Raw genomic sequence first — 19,709 nt, forward strand, 5'->3', positions numbered from 1 at the left:
ATAGGGGTATTTTTTTACTATACTTCATAGATATGGCAACCAGATTTGGCCTATCCACTGTGATACACAGTAAAGACAAAAGGACCATGGTCGATAAGGTCATGAAGAAATGGATAGGAACAGGATTAGGAACACCAATGAATTTCCTCACAGATAATGGTGGGGAATTCGCCAATGAGGAATTTTGAGATATGTGCAAAAATTTAAACATCATAGTTATGCACATTGCAGTTGAGTGCCTGTTTAGTAATGGTCTTTGTGAAAGAAACCATGCTGTAATAGATGACATGTTGATCAGCTAATATTTTATCTAACCAGGTTGTAAACTGCGAATGGCACTAGCGTGGGTGGCGCATGCGAAGAACTCTGCAAATGGTTGGGGGGTACAGTCTGTATCAGTTGGTGTATGGAAGAAATCCAATGTTACCTCTGGTGTTGTCAGATGCTCCCCCTGCTCTAGAAGGGACCAGCATTAGCTCCACTTTTTCTGCTCATCTGAACGCTTTGCATGCGGGCAAAAAACTTTCATTAAAGCTGAGGTTTTGGAGAAAATTCAGCGGGCCCTATGGCACTGCATAAGACCATTAGGAATACAGGTTAGACAAGGAGACATGGTATATTATAAAAGGGAAGGCCAGAAAGAGTGGAAAGGACCTGGCAAGGTTATAGGGAGTGATGGGAAAGTAGTAATTGTGCAACACGGTAATCAAATTGTTAGGGTACATTCTTTATGGTTAATTGGTACTGACTATACCTTTACAGGTTCTGAACAGGACATAGAACGTGAGGAGACACCATGCACATCACATAAACATACACTAGGTAGTTATGAGGAGCAGATGATGGCAGATACAGGGTTGACTGACTATGAACAAAGTAATCCTGAGGTACAGGACAACGCTATTTGTCCAAAAGGGCAATTACCCAAAGTAGGAACACATGCCAGAAGGGACCAGTGTGTGGAGGGATGCCACCATCTTAAGGGAGAGCAGGAAAGGCCACTGGTAAATATAAACATTGGTTAAATGTGCAGGATGAAGGACAGGAGACATTAATTGGCAAACCGAGGTAAAGATGTGGAAACCCAGAAAGCACAATATGAGTTCTGACAGTGGACCAGAAAGTGGTCGTGACCCTAAAAAAAAAACACGGACTCGCGAAAGGAATTCTGCTGAATAAGTGTCTTTATGGGTTGAATGATGCATCGAGAGTCTGGTATTTTTCCCTCAGGTCTGCCCTGTAGAAAACAGGTTGCATTCAGTTAAAAGCAGACCTTACGATGTTCTACTGGTAAGGAGAAACGAGCTGGAAACTTTATCATGTATGTTGATGATTTCCTGAGGGGAGGATCTATAGAATTTGAACAGAGGGTAATCGAGAAGATAAAGAAGGAATTCCAGGTTGGAAGTCAGGCTTCTGGGGCCTTTAAATACATAGGTTTAGACATTAAGCAGAGCAAGTTAGGATTGACATTGAATCAACAATCTTATCTAGAAAATGTTAATTATATCCCAATAACTCGTGGTAGATCTTCACAGAAAGAGGAACCTGCTACCAAGGAAGAAATGGGCAGTTGAACTGGTTGTGCACTCAGACTAGGCCTGACGCTAGTTATGATGTGTTGGAGCTGAGCACCATGGTGAAACATGCTACAGTTGAGCAAATTCTGAGAGCAAATAAAACACTTAAAAAAAAATTAAATTCCAAGAGATATGTGCTCAAGTTTCCAGCCTTGGGTGATCCAGAAGATATGAGGTTGGTCATTTTTAGTGATGCTTCACATGTCAATCTTCCAGCAGGGCACAGCAGGGTTCATCATATTCTTAGTGGGAAAGAAAGATAAATGTTGCCCACTGGCTTGGGAGGCCATGAAAATAAAAAGGGTAGTGAAAAGCACCTTAGCTGCTGAAACATTAGCCTTAGTAGAAGCATTAGATATGGGGGGTTACTTATCCAATATATTGACAGAAATGTTATATAAGGGGCAATGTGGGAAAAGTTTGCCCAGGGAATGTTATGTTGTTAACTGGTCTCTTTGGGACAATGTTCATTCCATGAAAAGTGTCACAGAAAAAAGACTGCAAGTAGACCTAGCCAGCATTAAGGAGATGTTAGAGAGAAAAGAGATCCCTAAAGAAAAATGGGTTGATGCAAATCACCAACTATCAGATGGTTTTACAAAAAGAAGTACCAGCTCTAAGATAATTAATTATCCTATCTAAATAGAATAAAAGAGGTACAGCCGGAACACTTTGTGTGGAAATTAATAGCACTGAGGACTTATCTTGGAAATAAACCAGCTTTAACCAAGAGACCAGCCTGGATTAATTCTTTCACCACAACCTCTTATTGTGAGTAACAACTCGACTCGGATGCAATCTCATCCAGTTTGCTTTCCCCTAATTATTTATCCCTGCTCTGGATTGTTCCTTGTCCTTTTCCACTGCCAACTTAAACCTTAGGATACAATGATCACTGTCCCGTAAATGCCCTCCTACTGATATTAGATCCAATTGAGCCAAATTATCCGCCTGAAACAGGTCCAACAGTGCCTGCCCTCTCTTTGAGTCTGAAAGATACTGCAGCAGAAAATGATATTGAACACACTCCAGGAACTCTAGCCCCCCTTGTCCCTTTTGTACTAATCCCATCCCAGCCTATATTTGGATAATTGAAGTCCACATTATGATTACTCTCTTTTTTTTGCACCTCTGTAATTTTTTTGCAGATATGTTTCTCCACATCCCTTCCACGAGTTGGCAGTCTATATACTCCACCGATCAATGTTATTGCACCTTTTTCATTCATTACCTCTAGCCAGAGAAATTCCACCCTTTACCCCTCTGAAACATCCTCCCTCCAGTACTGTAATGTCAACTTTAATCAATACTGCACTCTCCAGCCACCACCCACCACCTTACTTCCTTTTCTGTCTCTCCTACACACCTTGTACCCAGGAATATTTAACATCCTGTCCTGCCTTTCTTTGAGCCAGGCCTCTGTTACAGCAATAACATCATAATTCCATTTGTCAACCTGTGCCTGTAATTCACCAATCTTATAAATCACACTCCGTGCATTCACACATCGACATTAACCCTGATTTAGGCTTTTTTACTTTCCCTCTTTTTCTGACCCCTCTAATGACTTAGTATTGTCTACTCTAATTCTATCAAACTCTCCAAGTATTCTATCTGCCTTGATACGACTCTGTGATATATCCTTCTTATCAGTTATTAGTTCTCTACTTCCTACTGCCAGTTTTTATCCTCTCCTCTTAGAATTTCCCCTCAGGTTCCCATCCCCCTACCAATACAGTTTAAACTCTCCCCAAAAGCATTAGCAAACCTCCCCATGAGGACATTAGTCCCAGTCTCATTAAGGTGTAACCTGTTTATCTTGTTCAGGTCCCACCTGTCACAGACCCGGTCCCAATGCCTTAGAAATCTAAAGCCCTCCATCCCACTACCCCATCTCGATCTTTTGCTTTCCTCCCACCCTTCCCCTTTGACCTCATGACACCATTTTGAAGAAAGCGGGGGAGTTCTCCCCAATGTCCTTGTCAATATTTAGCTCTCAACAAACATCAGAAACAGTTTCTGGTAATTTATCTCATTTATGTTTGTGGAACCTTTCTTTGCACAAATTGCCTGTCGATGTTCCTCTATTCCAACAATAACTACGCTTCAAAATTATCTCATTGGTTGTGAAGGACTTTTGTATATTTTTATTTGGTGGAAGGTGCTATATAAATGCAAGTTCCTTTTCCCAAGCAGCCTTGAACATTATTCTGAGTGGAAGTAGTTACCATTTGTAAGAGTGAGCATGGGTTGTGGGGAGTGCTGACATGAGGGTTGCTTTCACTGAATGCTTCATTGCTTCTTCTGTTCTTGTGCAGTTGGCAGCCGGTCATAAACTACATTGACAGCAAGTTTGAGGATTTCCTAAACTCTGAGTCCCGAGTGAACCGGCGGCAAATGGCAGACACACGTGTGCACTGCTGCCTGTATTTCATCGCTCCGTCAGGACATGGGTGAGTCTTGGAATGGGAGGAAGGTACTGTCTCACACTCCCCCTCACATCAGATCCCACGCTGCTGTGACTCTGGCCAATTGGTGGGGGAAGGGAATTGTCCTCATCAGAGCCAAAAGAAAGACTGGAGTGGGGAAGTGGAATCAGTGTGGCACTGCTGCAGCAAAGGATCAGCACAAAGATGAAGGCCCAAATGTCGCCTCTCCTGATGCAAATTGTTACATCCTGTTTATTTGTGGAATACGAAAACTGTAGAAATGCAAGTTGCTTTTCATTCTTATCCCATGTGAAAGAAGCACAATGGCCTAGAACTTCTGTTCTCTGAATGGTTGTACCCCAGCATTTGTGCTGTTGCCATGGGGAGTGATGGTGAAGATAGTTAGGAAACAGAGTTTGGAGTGGGGGCTGAAAATAATGGCTTCAATCTTCCCAATATTTAATTCATGGAAATTTCTCCTCATCCAGTACTGGATGTTGGATAAGCAATCTGGTGATATAGCAACAGTGGAGGAGTCAAGAGAGGTGGAAACCTGGGGAGATTCTGGCAGGCATCTCGGCACATTGTTACTGCAGAGTATACACAGAGTGTGGTGATTGTCTGCACTGTCATATTGACTGGGGAGAGGGTCTGCCCTGTCGCGCGGGAAGTGAGGGGAGCGCCCGCGAGTGTCTGGGGTTGTTCTGTCAATTCTTGAGATTGACATCTTGATCTTTTTTATACAGATAAAGAAGTCCCCACGCACTGACTGTGCGGGAATTACCCGGGAAGTTTGAACATCTGTTGGGCAACTGCCTCCCCCTCCGGTGTGGAACCCTCCAAAACTTCGATTTAAAGTCGGAGAATTAGATGGTTCCGACTTAAGTCAGTAGAATAGTTACCCAGGAAAAGTTAGAAGGATTAAAACGAGTTCTAAGTCCTGGGTAACTGTACCACCGCCCCCCCCCCCCCCCCCAACACCCTGACTACACCCAGATACCACCTGCTGACTACCCCTTGAACCCCAACCATCCCTGGAACCCGACCTCCCCCCACCTTCCTGATGCAGCCTACCCCCTCACCCACTTATATTACACACTTGCTTCTCTCCATAGCTTCTCAAAGCGGCTTTTAAACAAAGGGACGTTTAAACTTACTGTTATACAGCAGCTAGTGCTGCAAAAAAGGGGCGTGGCTCGGTTTCCCCCATCACTCCTAGACTACAAGGGAAGGACTGCAGGAGCAGGTGTACTCCACATTGCTCAGGAGACCCAACAAGAAATGGGGACAGTGTAGACACTTGGCCGCCCTGGGAAGAGTGAGGGATGGTGGGAAATGGATGTAGAAGCGTGATTGCAGTCAGAGAGGATAAGTGTCAGATTTATTTTACACAGTGCATCCTGTTCCAGCTCTTACTCAGTTGCCCATGTTCTCTTCCAGGCTGAAGCCTTTGGACATCGAGTTCATGAAACGTTTACACGACAAGGTGAACATTATTCCACTCATTGCTAAAGCAGACACGCTCACCCCTGAGGAATGCCAACACTTCAAAAAGCTGGTAATGATACAACAACTTGGTATATTTATATTGCATCTTTAACATAATGAAGGTGCTTCAAAGGAACATTATAAAACAAAGCATGACATTGCGTTGCATAGGAGATATTAGGTCAGATAATCGTCTGGTCAAATGGGTGGGCTTTAAGACATCTTAAAGGAGGACAGTGAGGTGGTGAGTTCTAGGGAGTGAATTCCAGAGCTTGGGGCCTGGACAGTGAAGCGACTATAATTGGACATGCACAAGAGGTTCGAGTTAGATATAACTGAGTGTTGTGGGGCTGGAGGAGGTTACAAAGAAAGGGAAGGGTGAGGCCATAGAGGGATTTGAAAGCACGGATGAACATTTTAAAAACAAAACTTTGCTTGACCTGGAGTCATTGTAGATCAGCGAGCACAGGATGCAAATTAAGACATGGGCAACAGAGTTTTGGATAACCTCAAGTTTACAGAAGGTAAAATGTGGGAGCCCAACCATCCGTGCTTTGGAATAGTCAAGTCTAGAGAGAACCGAATGTCTGGATGAGCTACGATGGTGCAGTTGGGCAATGTTATGGAGGTGGAAATAGGCAGTCTTAGAGATGGCACGATTATGAGGTCAGAATCTCATCTCTGGGTCAGAAACCAAGGTTGTGAACAGACTGGCTTAATCTCATACTGTTGCCATGGGATGTGATGGTGAAGATAGTTAGGAAACAGAGTTTGGAATGGGGGCTGAAAATAATGGCGTCAATCTTCCCAATATTTAATTCATGGAAATTTCTCCTCATCCAGTACTGGATGTTGGATAAGCAATCTGATGATATAGTAACAGTGGAGGAGTCGAGAGAGGTGGAAACCTGGGGAGATTCGGCACATTGTTACTGTAGAGTATACACACAGTGCGGTGATTGTCTGCACTGTCACATTGACTGGGGAGAGGGTCTGCCCTGTCGCGCGGGAAGTGAGGGGAGCGCCCGCGAGTGTCTGGGGTTGTTCTGTCAATTCTTGAGATTAATATCTTGATCTTTTTTATACAGATAATGAAAGAGATCAAGGAGCAGAAGATTAAGATTTATGAATTTCCAGGTACAGAAGATGAAGAGGATAATAAGTTGGTGAAAAAATTTAAGGTAATTTGTTATTTTCTTTTGTCTGCTGTGCTCGAGTAAGTTATTCACAATTCTCATACTGCGCTGTGAATGAACCACACGCTTCACAGAGTGTGTCCCTCCATACAGCACTGTGATCAAATCATGCTTCTCACTGAGAGTGTGTCACTCTACAGCATTCTGATACACACCTATTTAAATCCCTTTGTAGATTCTTTGACCGGGATGAGAGGACTACCGCGAATTATCAAGCCCCACTCCTCTGTACCATTAGTTTAAATGATTAATTTTCTCACCAAAATGGCCAATTGTGTACCTATACCTCTGTTACCCAGAGGAAAAGAGACTCTGACCAGTCTTCTTTCAAAAAAAAACTGATTAATCCATTTAAAAACAGAACTTCTTTTAACAAGGTGCTAGTACTGGTTAACACAATTATAATCAGGAAGTTTAACTATCATTCTCTTCCTAAAGAATTCCCCCAGCGCGCGCGCACACGCGCACACACGCGCACACACGCGCGCACACACGCGCACACACGCGCGCACACACGCGCACACACGCGCACACACGCGCACACACGCGCACACACGCGCACACACGCGCTCAAACAAGGGACAAATAGAGTCAAAAAATAAAAACAAAAAAACTGCGGATGCTGGAAATCCAAAACAAAAACAGAATTACCTGGAAAAACTCAGCAAGTCTGGCAGCATCAGCAGAGAAGAAAAGAGTTGACGTTTTGAGTCCTCATGACCCTTCAACAGAACTAGGTGAATCCAAGGAAGGGGTGAAATATAAGCTGGTTTAAGGTGTGGGGGGGAGGGGGAGAGAAGTGGAGGGGGGGTGGTGTGGTTGTAGGGACAAATAAGCAGTGTTGGAAGCAGATCATCAAAAGATGTCACAGACAACAGAACAAAAGAACATAGGTGTTGAAGTTGGTGATATTATCTAAACGAATGTGCTAATTAAGAATGGATGGTAGGGCACTCAAGGTATAGCTCTAGTGGGGGTGGGGGCAGCACAAAAGATTGAAAAATATTTAAAAATAATGGAAATAGGTGGGAAAAGAAAAATCTATATAATTTATTGGAAAAAACAAAAGGAAGGGGGAAGAAACAGAAAGGGGGTGGGGATGGAGGAGGGAGCTCAAGACCTAAAGTTGTTGAATTCAATATTCAGTCTGGACGGCTGTAAAGTGCCTAGTCGAAAGATGAGGTGTTGTTCCTCCAGTTGCGTTGGGCTTCACTGGAACAATGCAGCAAGCCAAGGACAGACATGTGGGCAAGAGAGCAGGGTGGAGTGTTAAAATGGCAAGCGACAGGGAGGTTTGGGTCATTCTTGCGGACAGACCGCAGGTGTTCTGCAAAGCAGTCGCCCAGTTTACGTTTGGTCTCTCCAATGTAGAGGAGACCACATTGGGAGCAACGAATGCAGTAGAGTAAGTTGGGGGAAATGCAAGTGAAATGCTGCTTCACTTGAAAGGAGTGTTTGGGCCCTTGGACGGTGAGTAGGACTGGAACAAGGAATGTTCCACATACCCCATAAAGAGACAGGCATAGCTGGGGCCCATGCGGGTACCCATAGCCACACCTTTTATTTGGAGGAAGTGAGAGGAGTTGAAGGAGAAATTGTTCAGTGTGAGAACAAGTTCAGCCAGACGGAGGAGAGTAGTGGTGGATGGGGATTGTAACACCTGCCCCTTCACTTCCTCTCTCCTCACAGTCCAAGGGCCCAAACACTCCTTTCAAGTGAAGCAGCATTTCACTTGCATTTCCCCCAACTTAGTCTATTGCATTCGTTGCTCCCAATGTGGTCTCCTCTACATTGGAGACACCAAACGTAAACTGGGCGACCGCTTTGCAGAACACCTGCGGTCTGTCCGCAAGAATGACCCAAACCTCCCTGTCGCTTGCCATTTTAACATCCACTCTGCTCTCTTGCTCACATGTCTGTCCTTGGCTTGCTGCATTGTTCCAGTGAAGCCCAACGCCAACTGGAGGAACAACACCTCATCTTTCGACTAGGCACTTTACAGCCTTCCGGACTGAATATTGAATTCAACAAGTTTAGGTCTTGAGCTCCCTCCTCCATCCCCACCCCCTTTCTGTTTCTTCCCCCTTCCTTTTGTTTTTTCCAATAAATTATATAGATTTTTCTTTTCCCACCTATTTCCATTATTTTTAAATACTTTTCAATCTTTTATGCTCCCCCCCACCCCCACTAGAGCTATACCTTGAGTGCCCTACCATCCATTCTTAATTAGCACATTTGTTTAGATAATATCACCAACTTCAACACCTATGTGTTCTTTTGTTCTGTTGTCTGTGACATCTTTTGATGATCTGCTTCTGTCACTGCTTGTTTGTCCCTACAAACACACCACCCCCCTCCACTTCTCTCTCCCCACCCCGCCACACACACACCTTAAACCAGCTTATATTTCACCCCTTCCTTGGATTCACCTAGTTCTGTTGAAGGATCATGAGGACTCAAAACGTCAACTTTTTTCTTCTCCGCCGATGCTGCCAGACTTGCTGAGTTTTTCCAGGTAATTCTGTTTTTGTGACAAATAGAGTCTCCCTGCAGAGATGGGCTTTGGAGGATGAGTGTTATAAAATAAAGGATAAAGTCCAGTGTCTCGACGTTGTCAACCTGGAGTTCCCCTGTGTGAAGAGCTGGTACCGGTGAATGTCTGGGGGTTCCCACCAGCTGGACACAGCTTTGCAGGTCCAAATGTAGACTAGCAACATTCAGATGAAGGTTCTTGGCTACAGTTTGATAGCCACACGCAATTGCAGACAAGGTAGAGAGAGAGCCAGTTAAGGTAGCCTTCCTTCCTCAGTTTGTTCTCCTATAAGACTGCCTTCAAAACAAGCAGCTTCACAGCTTAAGTTTTATTCCCCTCACACATGTGATTTCCAGCAAGTTACCAGTTTTTTTTTCCATCAATTAATGATCGCTGTTCAAAACAGCCAGATCTCCTTCAAGTGCCATATAGGTGAAGTGATTTCTTGGAAGAGGCCTGCTTGCTGACAGTTCCAAGGTGAACTTGTGACCTTTTTTAAAAAAAAATCCAGGTCAGCACCCAAATGTCCAGATCATGCCATGTCCTTCCGATTTGTAAAAGAAAAATTCAGTCTTGAGAGATATGATTCTAACAATGTAGATTGTAGACACTTTGTGGCCCCAACACTGATCCCTGTGCCACTCCACTAATTCCATCTTGCCAACCTGAAAATGACCCATTTTTCCCTACTCTCTGCTTCCTGTTAGCTAACCAATCCTCTATCCATGCTAATATCTTACTCCTACATCATGGGCTCTTATTTTGTGTAGTGATCTTTGATGTGGCACCTTGTCAAATGCCTTTTGAAACTCCAAGTAGACCACACCTACAGGCTGCCCTTCATCAATGTTGCCTGCTATTTCTCCAAAGAACTCTTCCAAATTAATTAAACACAATTTCCCAAACCCATGTTGAACCTGCCTGATTGCATTAAGATTTTTTTAAGTACCTCCTTAGTAATGGATTCTGGCATTTTCCCTATGACAGATGTTAGGCTAACTGGTCTGTAGTTTCCTGCTTTCTGTCTCTCTCCTTTCTTGAATGGAGGAGTCACATTTGCAATTTCCAATCTGATGGGACCTTTCCAGAATATGGGGAATATTGGAAAATGAAATCCAGTGCATCTGCTAACACAGCAGCCACTTTAAAGGCCCTAGGTTGCAGCCCATTGAGTCTTGGGGACTTATCTGCTTTTAGTTGTAATAGTTTTCTCAGGACCCTTTCCCTGATGATTGTAACTGTTTTGAATTTCTCCACCTCTTGATTCCCAGTTATTTTTGGGATGTTATTTGTGTCTTCCACAGTGAAGACAGACACAAAATATCTGTTCAAGGCTTCCACTATCTCCCTATTTTCCATTATTATTTCCCCAGGTTCACTGTCTGGAGGAGCAATGTTCACTTTTTAGTTACTCTTGTCCATTTTAAACACCTGTAGAAACTCTCTTCATTTGTTTTTATAGTTCTAGCATGCTTTCTGCCATACTTCTATTTCTTCCTCATTTTTAGTCATCCTTTGCTGGTTTTTAAATTGTGCCCAATCTTCTGATCTACCATTAACCTTTGCAGTATTGTGTGGTTTTTCTTTCATTATCTTTAATTTCCTTAGTTAGCTACGGATGGTGCCTCCTCCTGGAGTCTTTCTTTCTTTCTCACTGGAATGTACTTTCCTGAGTGTTATGAAATATTTCCTTAAATGCCTGCCACTGTATCTCTATTGTTCTTGAATATGTACAAGCCAGAGTTAGATTTTTCATTGACAAGGGAGTTTAGGGTTATGGGGGGCAGGCAGGAAAGCAGAGTTAAGGCCACGATCAGATCAGCCAGGATGTTATTGAATAGCGAATCGGGATTGATGGGTCAAATGGCCTACTTCTGCTTTTAATTCTTGTCTTCTCCCAGGCACATTGTGCAGTATGACTAGAACTGGACACAGTACTCAATGTGTTTTTAAACAGAACTAGACACAGTGCTGACCTGGGCCTGGCCGCGGCTGCAGACAATATTGGACTTTTATTATGACTGAAACCCCCTCGATAGTGTGGCTACCACTTCCTCCTCTTGCTTTCTACTGTGTCCTGCATTGCCTGTGGAGTCTGAAGATTGAGGTTAATGGTTGGAGACTTGGGCAGAGAAATGGCAGATGGAGTTTAATCTGGACAAATACGAGGTAATGCATTTTGGAATGTCTAATACAGGCAGGAATTATACAGTGGCAGAACACTTAGGTGCATTGACAGGCAGAGGGATCTGGGTGTACAGGTCCACAGGTCACTGAAAGTTGCAACGCAGGTGGATAAGGTAGTCAGGAAGGCATATGGCATGCTTGCCTTCATTGGCAGGAGTAATGAGTATAAAAGCTGGGAAGTCATGCTGCAGCTGTATAGAACCTTGGTTAGGCCACACTTGGAATATTGCGTGCAATTCTGGTCGCCACATTACCAGAAGGAAATGGAGGCGTTGGAGAGGGTGCAGAGGAGGTTTACCAGGGTGCTGCCTGGTCTGTAGGTTATTAGCTATGAGGAGAGGTTGGAAAAACTCGGATTGTTCTCACTAGAGCGATGGAGATTGAGGGGTGACTTGATAGAAGTTTACAAAATTATGAATGGCATGGACAGAGTAGATAGTCAGAAGCTTTTTCCCAGGGTGGAAGAGTCCATTACTAGGGGACATAGATTTAAGGTAAGAGGAGAAAACTATAGAGGAGATGTGCGAGGCAAGTTTTTTACGCAGAGGGTAGTGAGTGTCTGGAATTCGCTGCCAGAGGAGGTGGTGGAAGCAGGTACGATAGTGGTGTTTAAGAGGCAACTTGACAAATACATGAATAGGATGGGAATAGAGGGATACGGACCCCGGAAGTGCAAAATGTTTTAGTTGACGGGCAATATGATCGGTGCAGGCTTGGAGGGCCGAAGGGCCTGTTCCTGTGCTATACTCTTCTTTGTTCTTTGTTATGTTTCTCTCCCCAGGACCATGTACCGCTGGCAGTTGTTGGAAGCACCTTTGTCTTTGAGGTCAGTGGGAGGAAGGTTAGAGGTCGTCAATATCCATGGGGAGTGGCAGAAGGTAAAAGTCCTGTTTATTTCAGTTTCTGCATTCAACATTTTCAAATTATTCTGTGCAAGAACCTCTTGGGAACCAAACAGTGTTTCGCCTGTGGACCAGGTGTCCGGCTGGGCGTCTGGCCCAGGGCAGCCTGGTGTCCAGCTGTGGCACCCCAACTCCCCACCCCTCAGCCCCATGTCCCTGAGCCAGACCAAGGTCCCCTCCCAAGGCCAGACCTCCAGCTGTGACTCCCACCTCCACACCTGCCTCCAACTTGGACATCACATCGAGGCTCCACACTAACCTCTTCCAACCAATGCCAACCTTATCCCCTAAGGGGCCTATGCTGTTAACTTTCTACTCCTGTTGCCCCTGTTCTCCTTTTGTAATCAGGACGTAGCTACCCTAATCTTGCTATGCAGTCAGGACTATAAAAACATGCACGTGTGCATTTTGGCTGCCCCTCTGGACTGATACCCATTTCTTCCATTTCCATTTATTTTCTCCCATTTTCCTCTTCTTTTCTCACTATCTCTCCCAGACTCATCTCCTTGCCTTGCCATGCCTCCTTTCATTTGTCCCTTCTCAGCTACTCTGCTCCTTCCAAAATCTCTTCCCCAACCCTTCAGGAGCCCCTGAGCTTCCTGCTCTCCTACCACCATCGCAGGCTTGACGCCTCTTAGTTAAGCCTACAGTTTCCCGCTGTGTCTCGCGGCATTGTCCAAAAGACTCATCAAAGCTCTCGTCACTGCCTCATTACAAGCAGGAATCCTAACTATTCCCATCCTACTGTCTCGCTGACTTTGCTGCCCACGTGCAAGCTCAGAGCTGACTTTGCCCATTCTCTTCCTGTCCAGTTCAGCCCCAGCCGGTGCTTACTCTGTGGACTCGTCCAGTGGATCACCTCCCACTGCCTCCCCTGGGCTCTGCCAGTGGATCACCTCTCACTGCACCCCCACCACCCCCCACCCCAGACTCTGCCACCGAATTAGCTCTCACTGTCTCTCCGTATCTCCCTCCAGAATGTCTGATCACCTGTGAATAAGGCTTGCCATCCATGAGTTTATTGCAGCTCATTCCAATGATATCACGGCCTTAACAGAAACCTGGCTGAGGGATGATGACACCTTCCTCCTAAATGAACTCTCTTTGCCTGACTACCTTCCCCCACTTGCTTCGCCCAGGCTGTCATGGTGATGGTGTGGCTCTTATCACCAAATCACATCTTGCTTAGGCCCCTATTCCTCTGGCACTGTGTTATCCTTCTTCATATTCCATTCCCCACATCTTTAAGATCCTCATTCGCTGCGAGCCACTCAAATAGTGTGCCTCAAATGTCACATTACTTTATTGCTCTCCTCCCTCAGCCTCTGCAATCTGGTTCCCAAACTTTGATGATTTCAACATCCATCCCAACTTACCCTGCCCTCTTCCCCCTGAGTTCACTGCCCTCCAGTCTTCTTTAAATCTCTCACTCCATGTATACTCCCCAACCCATTTTCATTGCCACTCCCCACCCCCCTTGACCTTGTCATCTCATCTGGCCTCATTACTTCCATCGTACTGCTCTCAGATAAGGACATCTCTGATCAATCCCTTGTATTGCTCTCCATTCCACCCACATCCTACCTCACAACAACACCCCAGCCCACCCCGCCACGCTCCACAGCTCTCTGTCCCAGAATGAAGTCTCACTTGCAACTGCACTTCTAGATTTCCAGCTGTTTTTCCATTCACATAAAGTTTCTGCAATTATTGATCTGTTTCAACACACTCTCACCTTCATTTTTGCTCTCAGCCCCATTAAAACATGACTTTTTCACTCTGGCCATTTCCCGCAGTGCAGCCCTCATCTCTGCTCCCTTAATTAAGTCCAAGGGATGCAGGCTTGAAAGGATATGGCAGACAACTGGTTTAGCCATTCACCACCAGATCTTGCTGGATCGCCTGGAATGTAAAAGTAACCCCTGACTTCTTTTCTCCACTTCAGATCCCTAGCAAGCAGCTCCATCCTAATTCCCAATCGTTGCTTGAGTTTAAGATCCATTTGATCTTGGGATGAGCTTCCAACCACTTATCCATACCATGAGTTAGACCACCTTGAAAATGTCATCCAACTCCCCACCCCATATCAGCTCATCTGCTGTTGAAACCCTCATCCTGATCCTTGCGATTGTTACTTCTAGATTGACTTTTCCAAAGCACTCCTGGTCAACCAGCGACCCTCCATCTTCCATAAACTTGAACTCAACCAAAACTCTCTTTCCCATATCCTAGATCGCTCACCCAGTACCCGTGTGCTCACTGGCCTACATTGGCTTCCAGTCTGGCAAAAGCTCAATTTTAAAACTCTCATTGATGTTTTTTCAAATCCCTCCGTGACCTTGTCACTCCCTCTCTCTTTAGTCTCAAGTCCTCCAACCTTCTAAGATCTCAGTGCTCCTCCAATACTGTCCGATTTTAATTGCTCTACCATTGGCAGTCCTTCCTTCAGCTGCCTAGACCCTTAATTTTGGAATTTGGTCCCTAATCCATTCCCCATCTCTACCTCTCTCTCTTCCTAAGGACACTCCTTAAATCTTACCTCTTCGGCTAAGTTTTTGGTCATCTGTCCTAATAACTCCTTACATGGCTCAGTGTCAAATTTTGTTTGTGAACGCTCTTGTAAAGCACCTTGGGATGTTTGTCTACCTGGGGGGGATGTTTGCATAGTGGTAACGGTACTGGACCAGAAATCGAATGACAAAAGTTCAAATCCCAACATAGCAACTGGGGGAATTTAAATTTATTTAATAAATCGGAACTGAAATGCTAATGTATTAATAATGACCATAAAACTACTGGATTGTCAGAAAAACCCATCTGGTTCACTAATGTCCTTTAGGAACGTGGGAACAGGAGAAGACCATTCAGCCTGTCGAGCCTGCTCCACTATTCAATACGATCATGGCTGATCGAACACTTCAATGCCTTTTACCCACACTGTCCCCATGACCCTTTACATTATTGTTAATCAGAAATCTATCCAGCTCTACCTTAAACACATTCAATGATTGAGCTTCCACGGCCCTCGGGGTAGAGAACTCCAAAGATTCACAACCCTCTGAGTAAAGAAATTTCTCCTTGTCTCAGTCCTAAGTGGCTTCTCTGTTATTTTGAAATTGTGTCCCCTGGTTCTGGACTCCCCAACCAGGGGAAACAACTTATCTTTATCTACCCCGTCTATTCCTTTAAGTATTTTGTAGGTTTCAATGAGATCACCTCTCATTCTTCGAAACACTAGAGAATACAGGCCCAGTTTCCCCAATCTCACTTCATAAGGTAGTCCTGCCATCCCGGGAACAAGTCTGGTGAACCTTCGTTGCACTTGCTTGATGGCAGTAAAAACCCTTGAGGTAATGGGACCAAACCTGCACACACTACTCCAGGTGTGGTCTAACCAAGCTTCTATATAATTGAAGCAAGACTTCACTACTCCTGTACTCAAATCCTCTTGTGATAAAGGCTAACATTCCATTAACCTTCCTAATTGCACTTGTGACTTATGGACAAGGACACCCAGGTCACTTTGTACATCTACACTTTCTAATCTCTCACCATTTAAGAAATACTCTGCACATCTGTTGCTTCTACCAAAATGGATAACCTCACATTTTTCCACATTGTATTCCATCTGACATGTTCTTGCCCACTACTAAGTCTGTCCAAATCCTCCTGTAGCTGTTTTACATCTTTCTCACAACATACGTTCCCACCTAGCTTTGTATCATCTGCGCACTTGGAAATATTATATTTGGTCCCCACATCCAAATCATTGATATATGTTATGAACAGCTGGAGCCCAACTGATCTTTGCGGTACCCCACTAGTCGCAGCTTGCCAACGTGAGAATGACCCATCTATTCCTATTCTGTTTTCTGCCTGTTAACCAATCCTTAATCAATGCCCGGATATTGCCTTCTATCCCATGTGCTTTTATTTTGCTTATCAACCTCCTCTGGGGGACTTTATCACAAGCCTTCTGAAAATCCAAGTATACTATGCCCATCGACTCTCCTTTATCAATTTTTTTTGGTGACATCCTCAAAAAATTCCAAGCTCATCAAACATGATTTTCCATTTGCAGATCCATGCTGACTGTGCCCAAGCAGATCATGATTATCAAAGTATCCATTTATCACATCCTTTAGAATAGATTCTAGCATTTTCCCTACTACTGATCTAAGGCTAACAGGTCTGTAGTACACTGTTTTCTCTCTCCCTCCCTTCTTAAACAATGTAGTGACGTTTGCTACCTTCCAATCTGTAGGAACCATTCCAGAATCGATAGAATTTTGGGTAATGACCACCAATGCATCCACTATCTCCATTGCTACCTCATTCAACACGCTAGGATGCAGAATATCAGATCATGTGGACTTATCAGCTTTCAGTCCCATTAACTTCTCCAGTACAACATTCTTTCTTATACCAATTTCTTTCAATTCCTCATTCTCCCTAGTCCCTTGTATCTCTAAATCTGGAAGATTTCCTGTATCTTCCTCAGTGACGATGGACACAAAGTAATCATTTAGCTTCTCTTCCATTTCTCTATTTCCCATTATGAATTCTCCTGACTCTGCCTGTAACGGACCCATGTTTGCCTTCGCCAAACGCTTCCTTTTTACATATCTATAGAAGCTTTTACAGCCTGTTTTTGTTTTTTGCTAGATTGCATTCATATTCTATTCTCCCCTTCTTTACCAGTTTCTTGGTCTTCATAAGAACTAGGAGCAGGAGTAGGCAATTCAGCCCCTCAAGCCTGCCCCACCATTCAATATGATCATGGCTGATCTCATTTCGGCCTTAACTCCAATTTCCCGCCCTCTCCCCATAACCTTTCAACCTGTTACTAATTAAAAATCTGTCTATCTCCTCCTTAAATTTACTCAGCGTCCTGGCATCCATTGCACCCTGAGGTACTGAATTCCACAGATTCACAACCCTTTGAGAAAAGTAATTCCTCCTCATCTCTGATTTAAATCTACCATCCCTTAGCCTAAAACTATGGCCTCTCATTCTAGAATACCCCAGAAGGGGAAACACGCGCCTACTTTGTCTATCCCCTTTAACACCTTATATACCTCAATTAGATCTCCTCTCATCCTTCTAAACTCTAACGAGCATAGTCCTAAACTGCTCAATCTCCCCTCATAAGACAAGCCCCGCATCTCTCGAATCAATCTAAGGAACCTCCTCTGAGCAGCCTCCAGTGCAACTACATCCTTCCTCAAGTAAGGGGACCAAAACTGTGCACAATACTCCAGGTGTACACTCCACTTGGCTGAACTGACCTGCTATCCCGTAATTCTAAAAACTATTTATTACACCTAGAGTAAGTAGAATGAGTAGAATAAATTACTGGTAACATAATTTTATTACATTTATGCTAATTTTATCTTTCTTTGATTTACTTTATTTTACTTTGACTTGAGTTAACTTTACTTCCCTATTGCTAGTTTTCCTTACTGAAATCCAAGTAGCTACTTCTTTATAAATGATACGGAAGGATAGGAAATGAAATCTGTTGCCCTTACCCAGTCTGACCTATATGTGACTCCAGATCCACAGCAATGTGGTTAACTCTCAACTGCCCTCTGAAATGTCCTCACAAGCCATTGAATTGTATCAAACCGCTACAGAAAAAAATGCTCTGGATTTACCCACACCACATGGACTTCAGAAATTTAAGAATGTTGTTCACCACCACCTTATCTAGGGCTATTAGGGATGGGCAGTTGATGTTGGCCTTGCCAGTGACACTTCATTCCAAGAATGAATTAAAAACTGAAAAGTTTGCAAGCTGTTGATGGTCCCAGAACAGGATATGGAGGTACATACAGTGAAACAGGATTAATAGCCTGAATTATGCTTGTAAATCCATATTACATTCCTCAATCGAAAACAGATAGCTGAAAAAACACAGCAGGCCTGACAGCAGACTCCATATGATTCTTCATTAGAACTAAGGAAAAATAGAAATGAGGTGAAATATAAGCTGTTTGATGGGGTTGGGACAGGGAGAGCAGGTCTTTTCCCACCTGTTTCTATTATTTTTAAACTTATTTCCATCCGTTGTTTTATCTCCACCTTTTAGCCTATTTCAACCCCACCATCCCCCCCCACCCCTCTCCCACTAGGTCTATCTGTCACTTGCTCATCCTGCTTTCTACCCTTAATGTCACCATTAGCACATTCCTTAGCTAATATCACCATCTTCAACACCCCTTTCTCCTTTTGCCTGACATCTTTGGCAATCTCTTCTTTGCCTCCACCTATCACTGGCCCTCTATCCAGCTCTACCTGTCCCACCCCCCTCAAACACATGATTTCTATTTTTCCTTGGTTCTGATGAAGGGTCATACGGACTCGAAACGTTAACTGCATTCCTCTCCGCAGATGCTGTCAGACCTGCTGAGCTTTTCCAGCTACTTTTGCTTTTGTTTCAGATTTCCAGCGTCCGCAGTATTTTGCTTTTACATTCCTCAATGATGCTCAATACCTAGAGCACGGTATATTGGTGCAAAAGCAAATAACTTGCAGATGCTGCAAATCTGAAATAAAATAGAAAATACTCAAGAAGTACTCAGCAGGGCAGGCAGCACCTGTAGAGTGGAAACAGCTGAGATTTCAAGTCAACGCCCTTTGGTCAGAATTAGAATAAGTTAGAGGTGTAATAGTATGTTTAGCAGATGCATGGGAACACCACCACCTGGAAGTTCCCCTCCAAGCCACACACCATCCTGACTTGGAAATATATCACTGTTCCTTCACTGTTGCTGGGTTAAAACCTGGAACTCCCTTTCTAACAGCACTGTGGGTGCACCTACACCACATGGACTGCAGTGTTTCAAGAAAACAGCTCACCACCACCTCAAGGGCAATTAGGGATGGGTAATAAATGCTGGCCCAGCCAGTGCCACTCTCATCCTATAAATGAATTAAAAAAATGAAAGTACAGAGTAGGGAAAGGGGTGAGGTTATTGGGCTTTGGGGAAGAACAAAAGGGAAGGCAGGAGAGATTAAATGACAAAAGAGATGATTGTGCAAGGCAAGGTGATAATGAGATTAGCAAATAAACTAAAGATCAGTCTAGAGGAGGTATAAATGGCCAAGGCATTATCATCATCATTGTTTCCAGAAAAATGGGAGGAGTGATTATAATCAAATTGATGAATTTAATTTAACCTTAGTCAGCCTTGCCTACATATGACTCCGGGCCCACAGTTGCAGACCAGACCAGTTGCAACAGAAGTCAAATATGAATAAAACCAAACAGACCACCCAGCATCGACCAAGGCACAGGAATCAGCAATGACAAACCCTCTGTCAAAAGCCCTGTTGACCCTGCAATGTCGTCCTTACATCTGAGGGATATTGCCAAAATTGGGAGAGCTGTC

General features: G+C 44.0%; 1 protein-coding gene across 1 annotated transcript in view; it reads left to right on the forward strand.

Annotated features, from left to right (window-relative positions):
* Positions 1 to 19,709, forward strand: part of LOC121279963 (septin-7-like) — a 192,844-nt gene that overhangs the window by 37,312 nt on the left and 135,823 nt on the right. Inside the window, exons 5-8 of the mRNA XM_041191581.1 lie at positions 3,899 to 4,033; positions 5,450 to 5,567; positions 6,586 to 6,678; positions 12,195 to 12,291. Of these exons, the coding sequence (XP_041047515.1) occupies positions 3,899 to 4,033; positions 5,450 to 5,567; positions 6,586 to 6,678; positions 12,195 to 12,291 (443 nt within the window). The remainder of the gene's footprint in view (positions 1 to 3,898; positions 4,034 to 5,449; positions 5,568 to 6,585; positions 6,679 to 12,194; positions 12,292 to 19,709) is intronic.

The sequence above is a fragment of the Carcharodon carcharias genome, chromosome 7 (genome assembly GCF_017639515.1).
Source record: "Carcharodon carcharias isolate sCarCar2 chromosome 7, sCarCar2.pri, whole genome shotgun sequence".
Lineage (NCBI taxonomy): Eukaryota > Metazoa > Chordata > Chondrichthyes > Lamniformes > Lamnidae > Carcharodon > Carcharodon carcharias.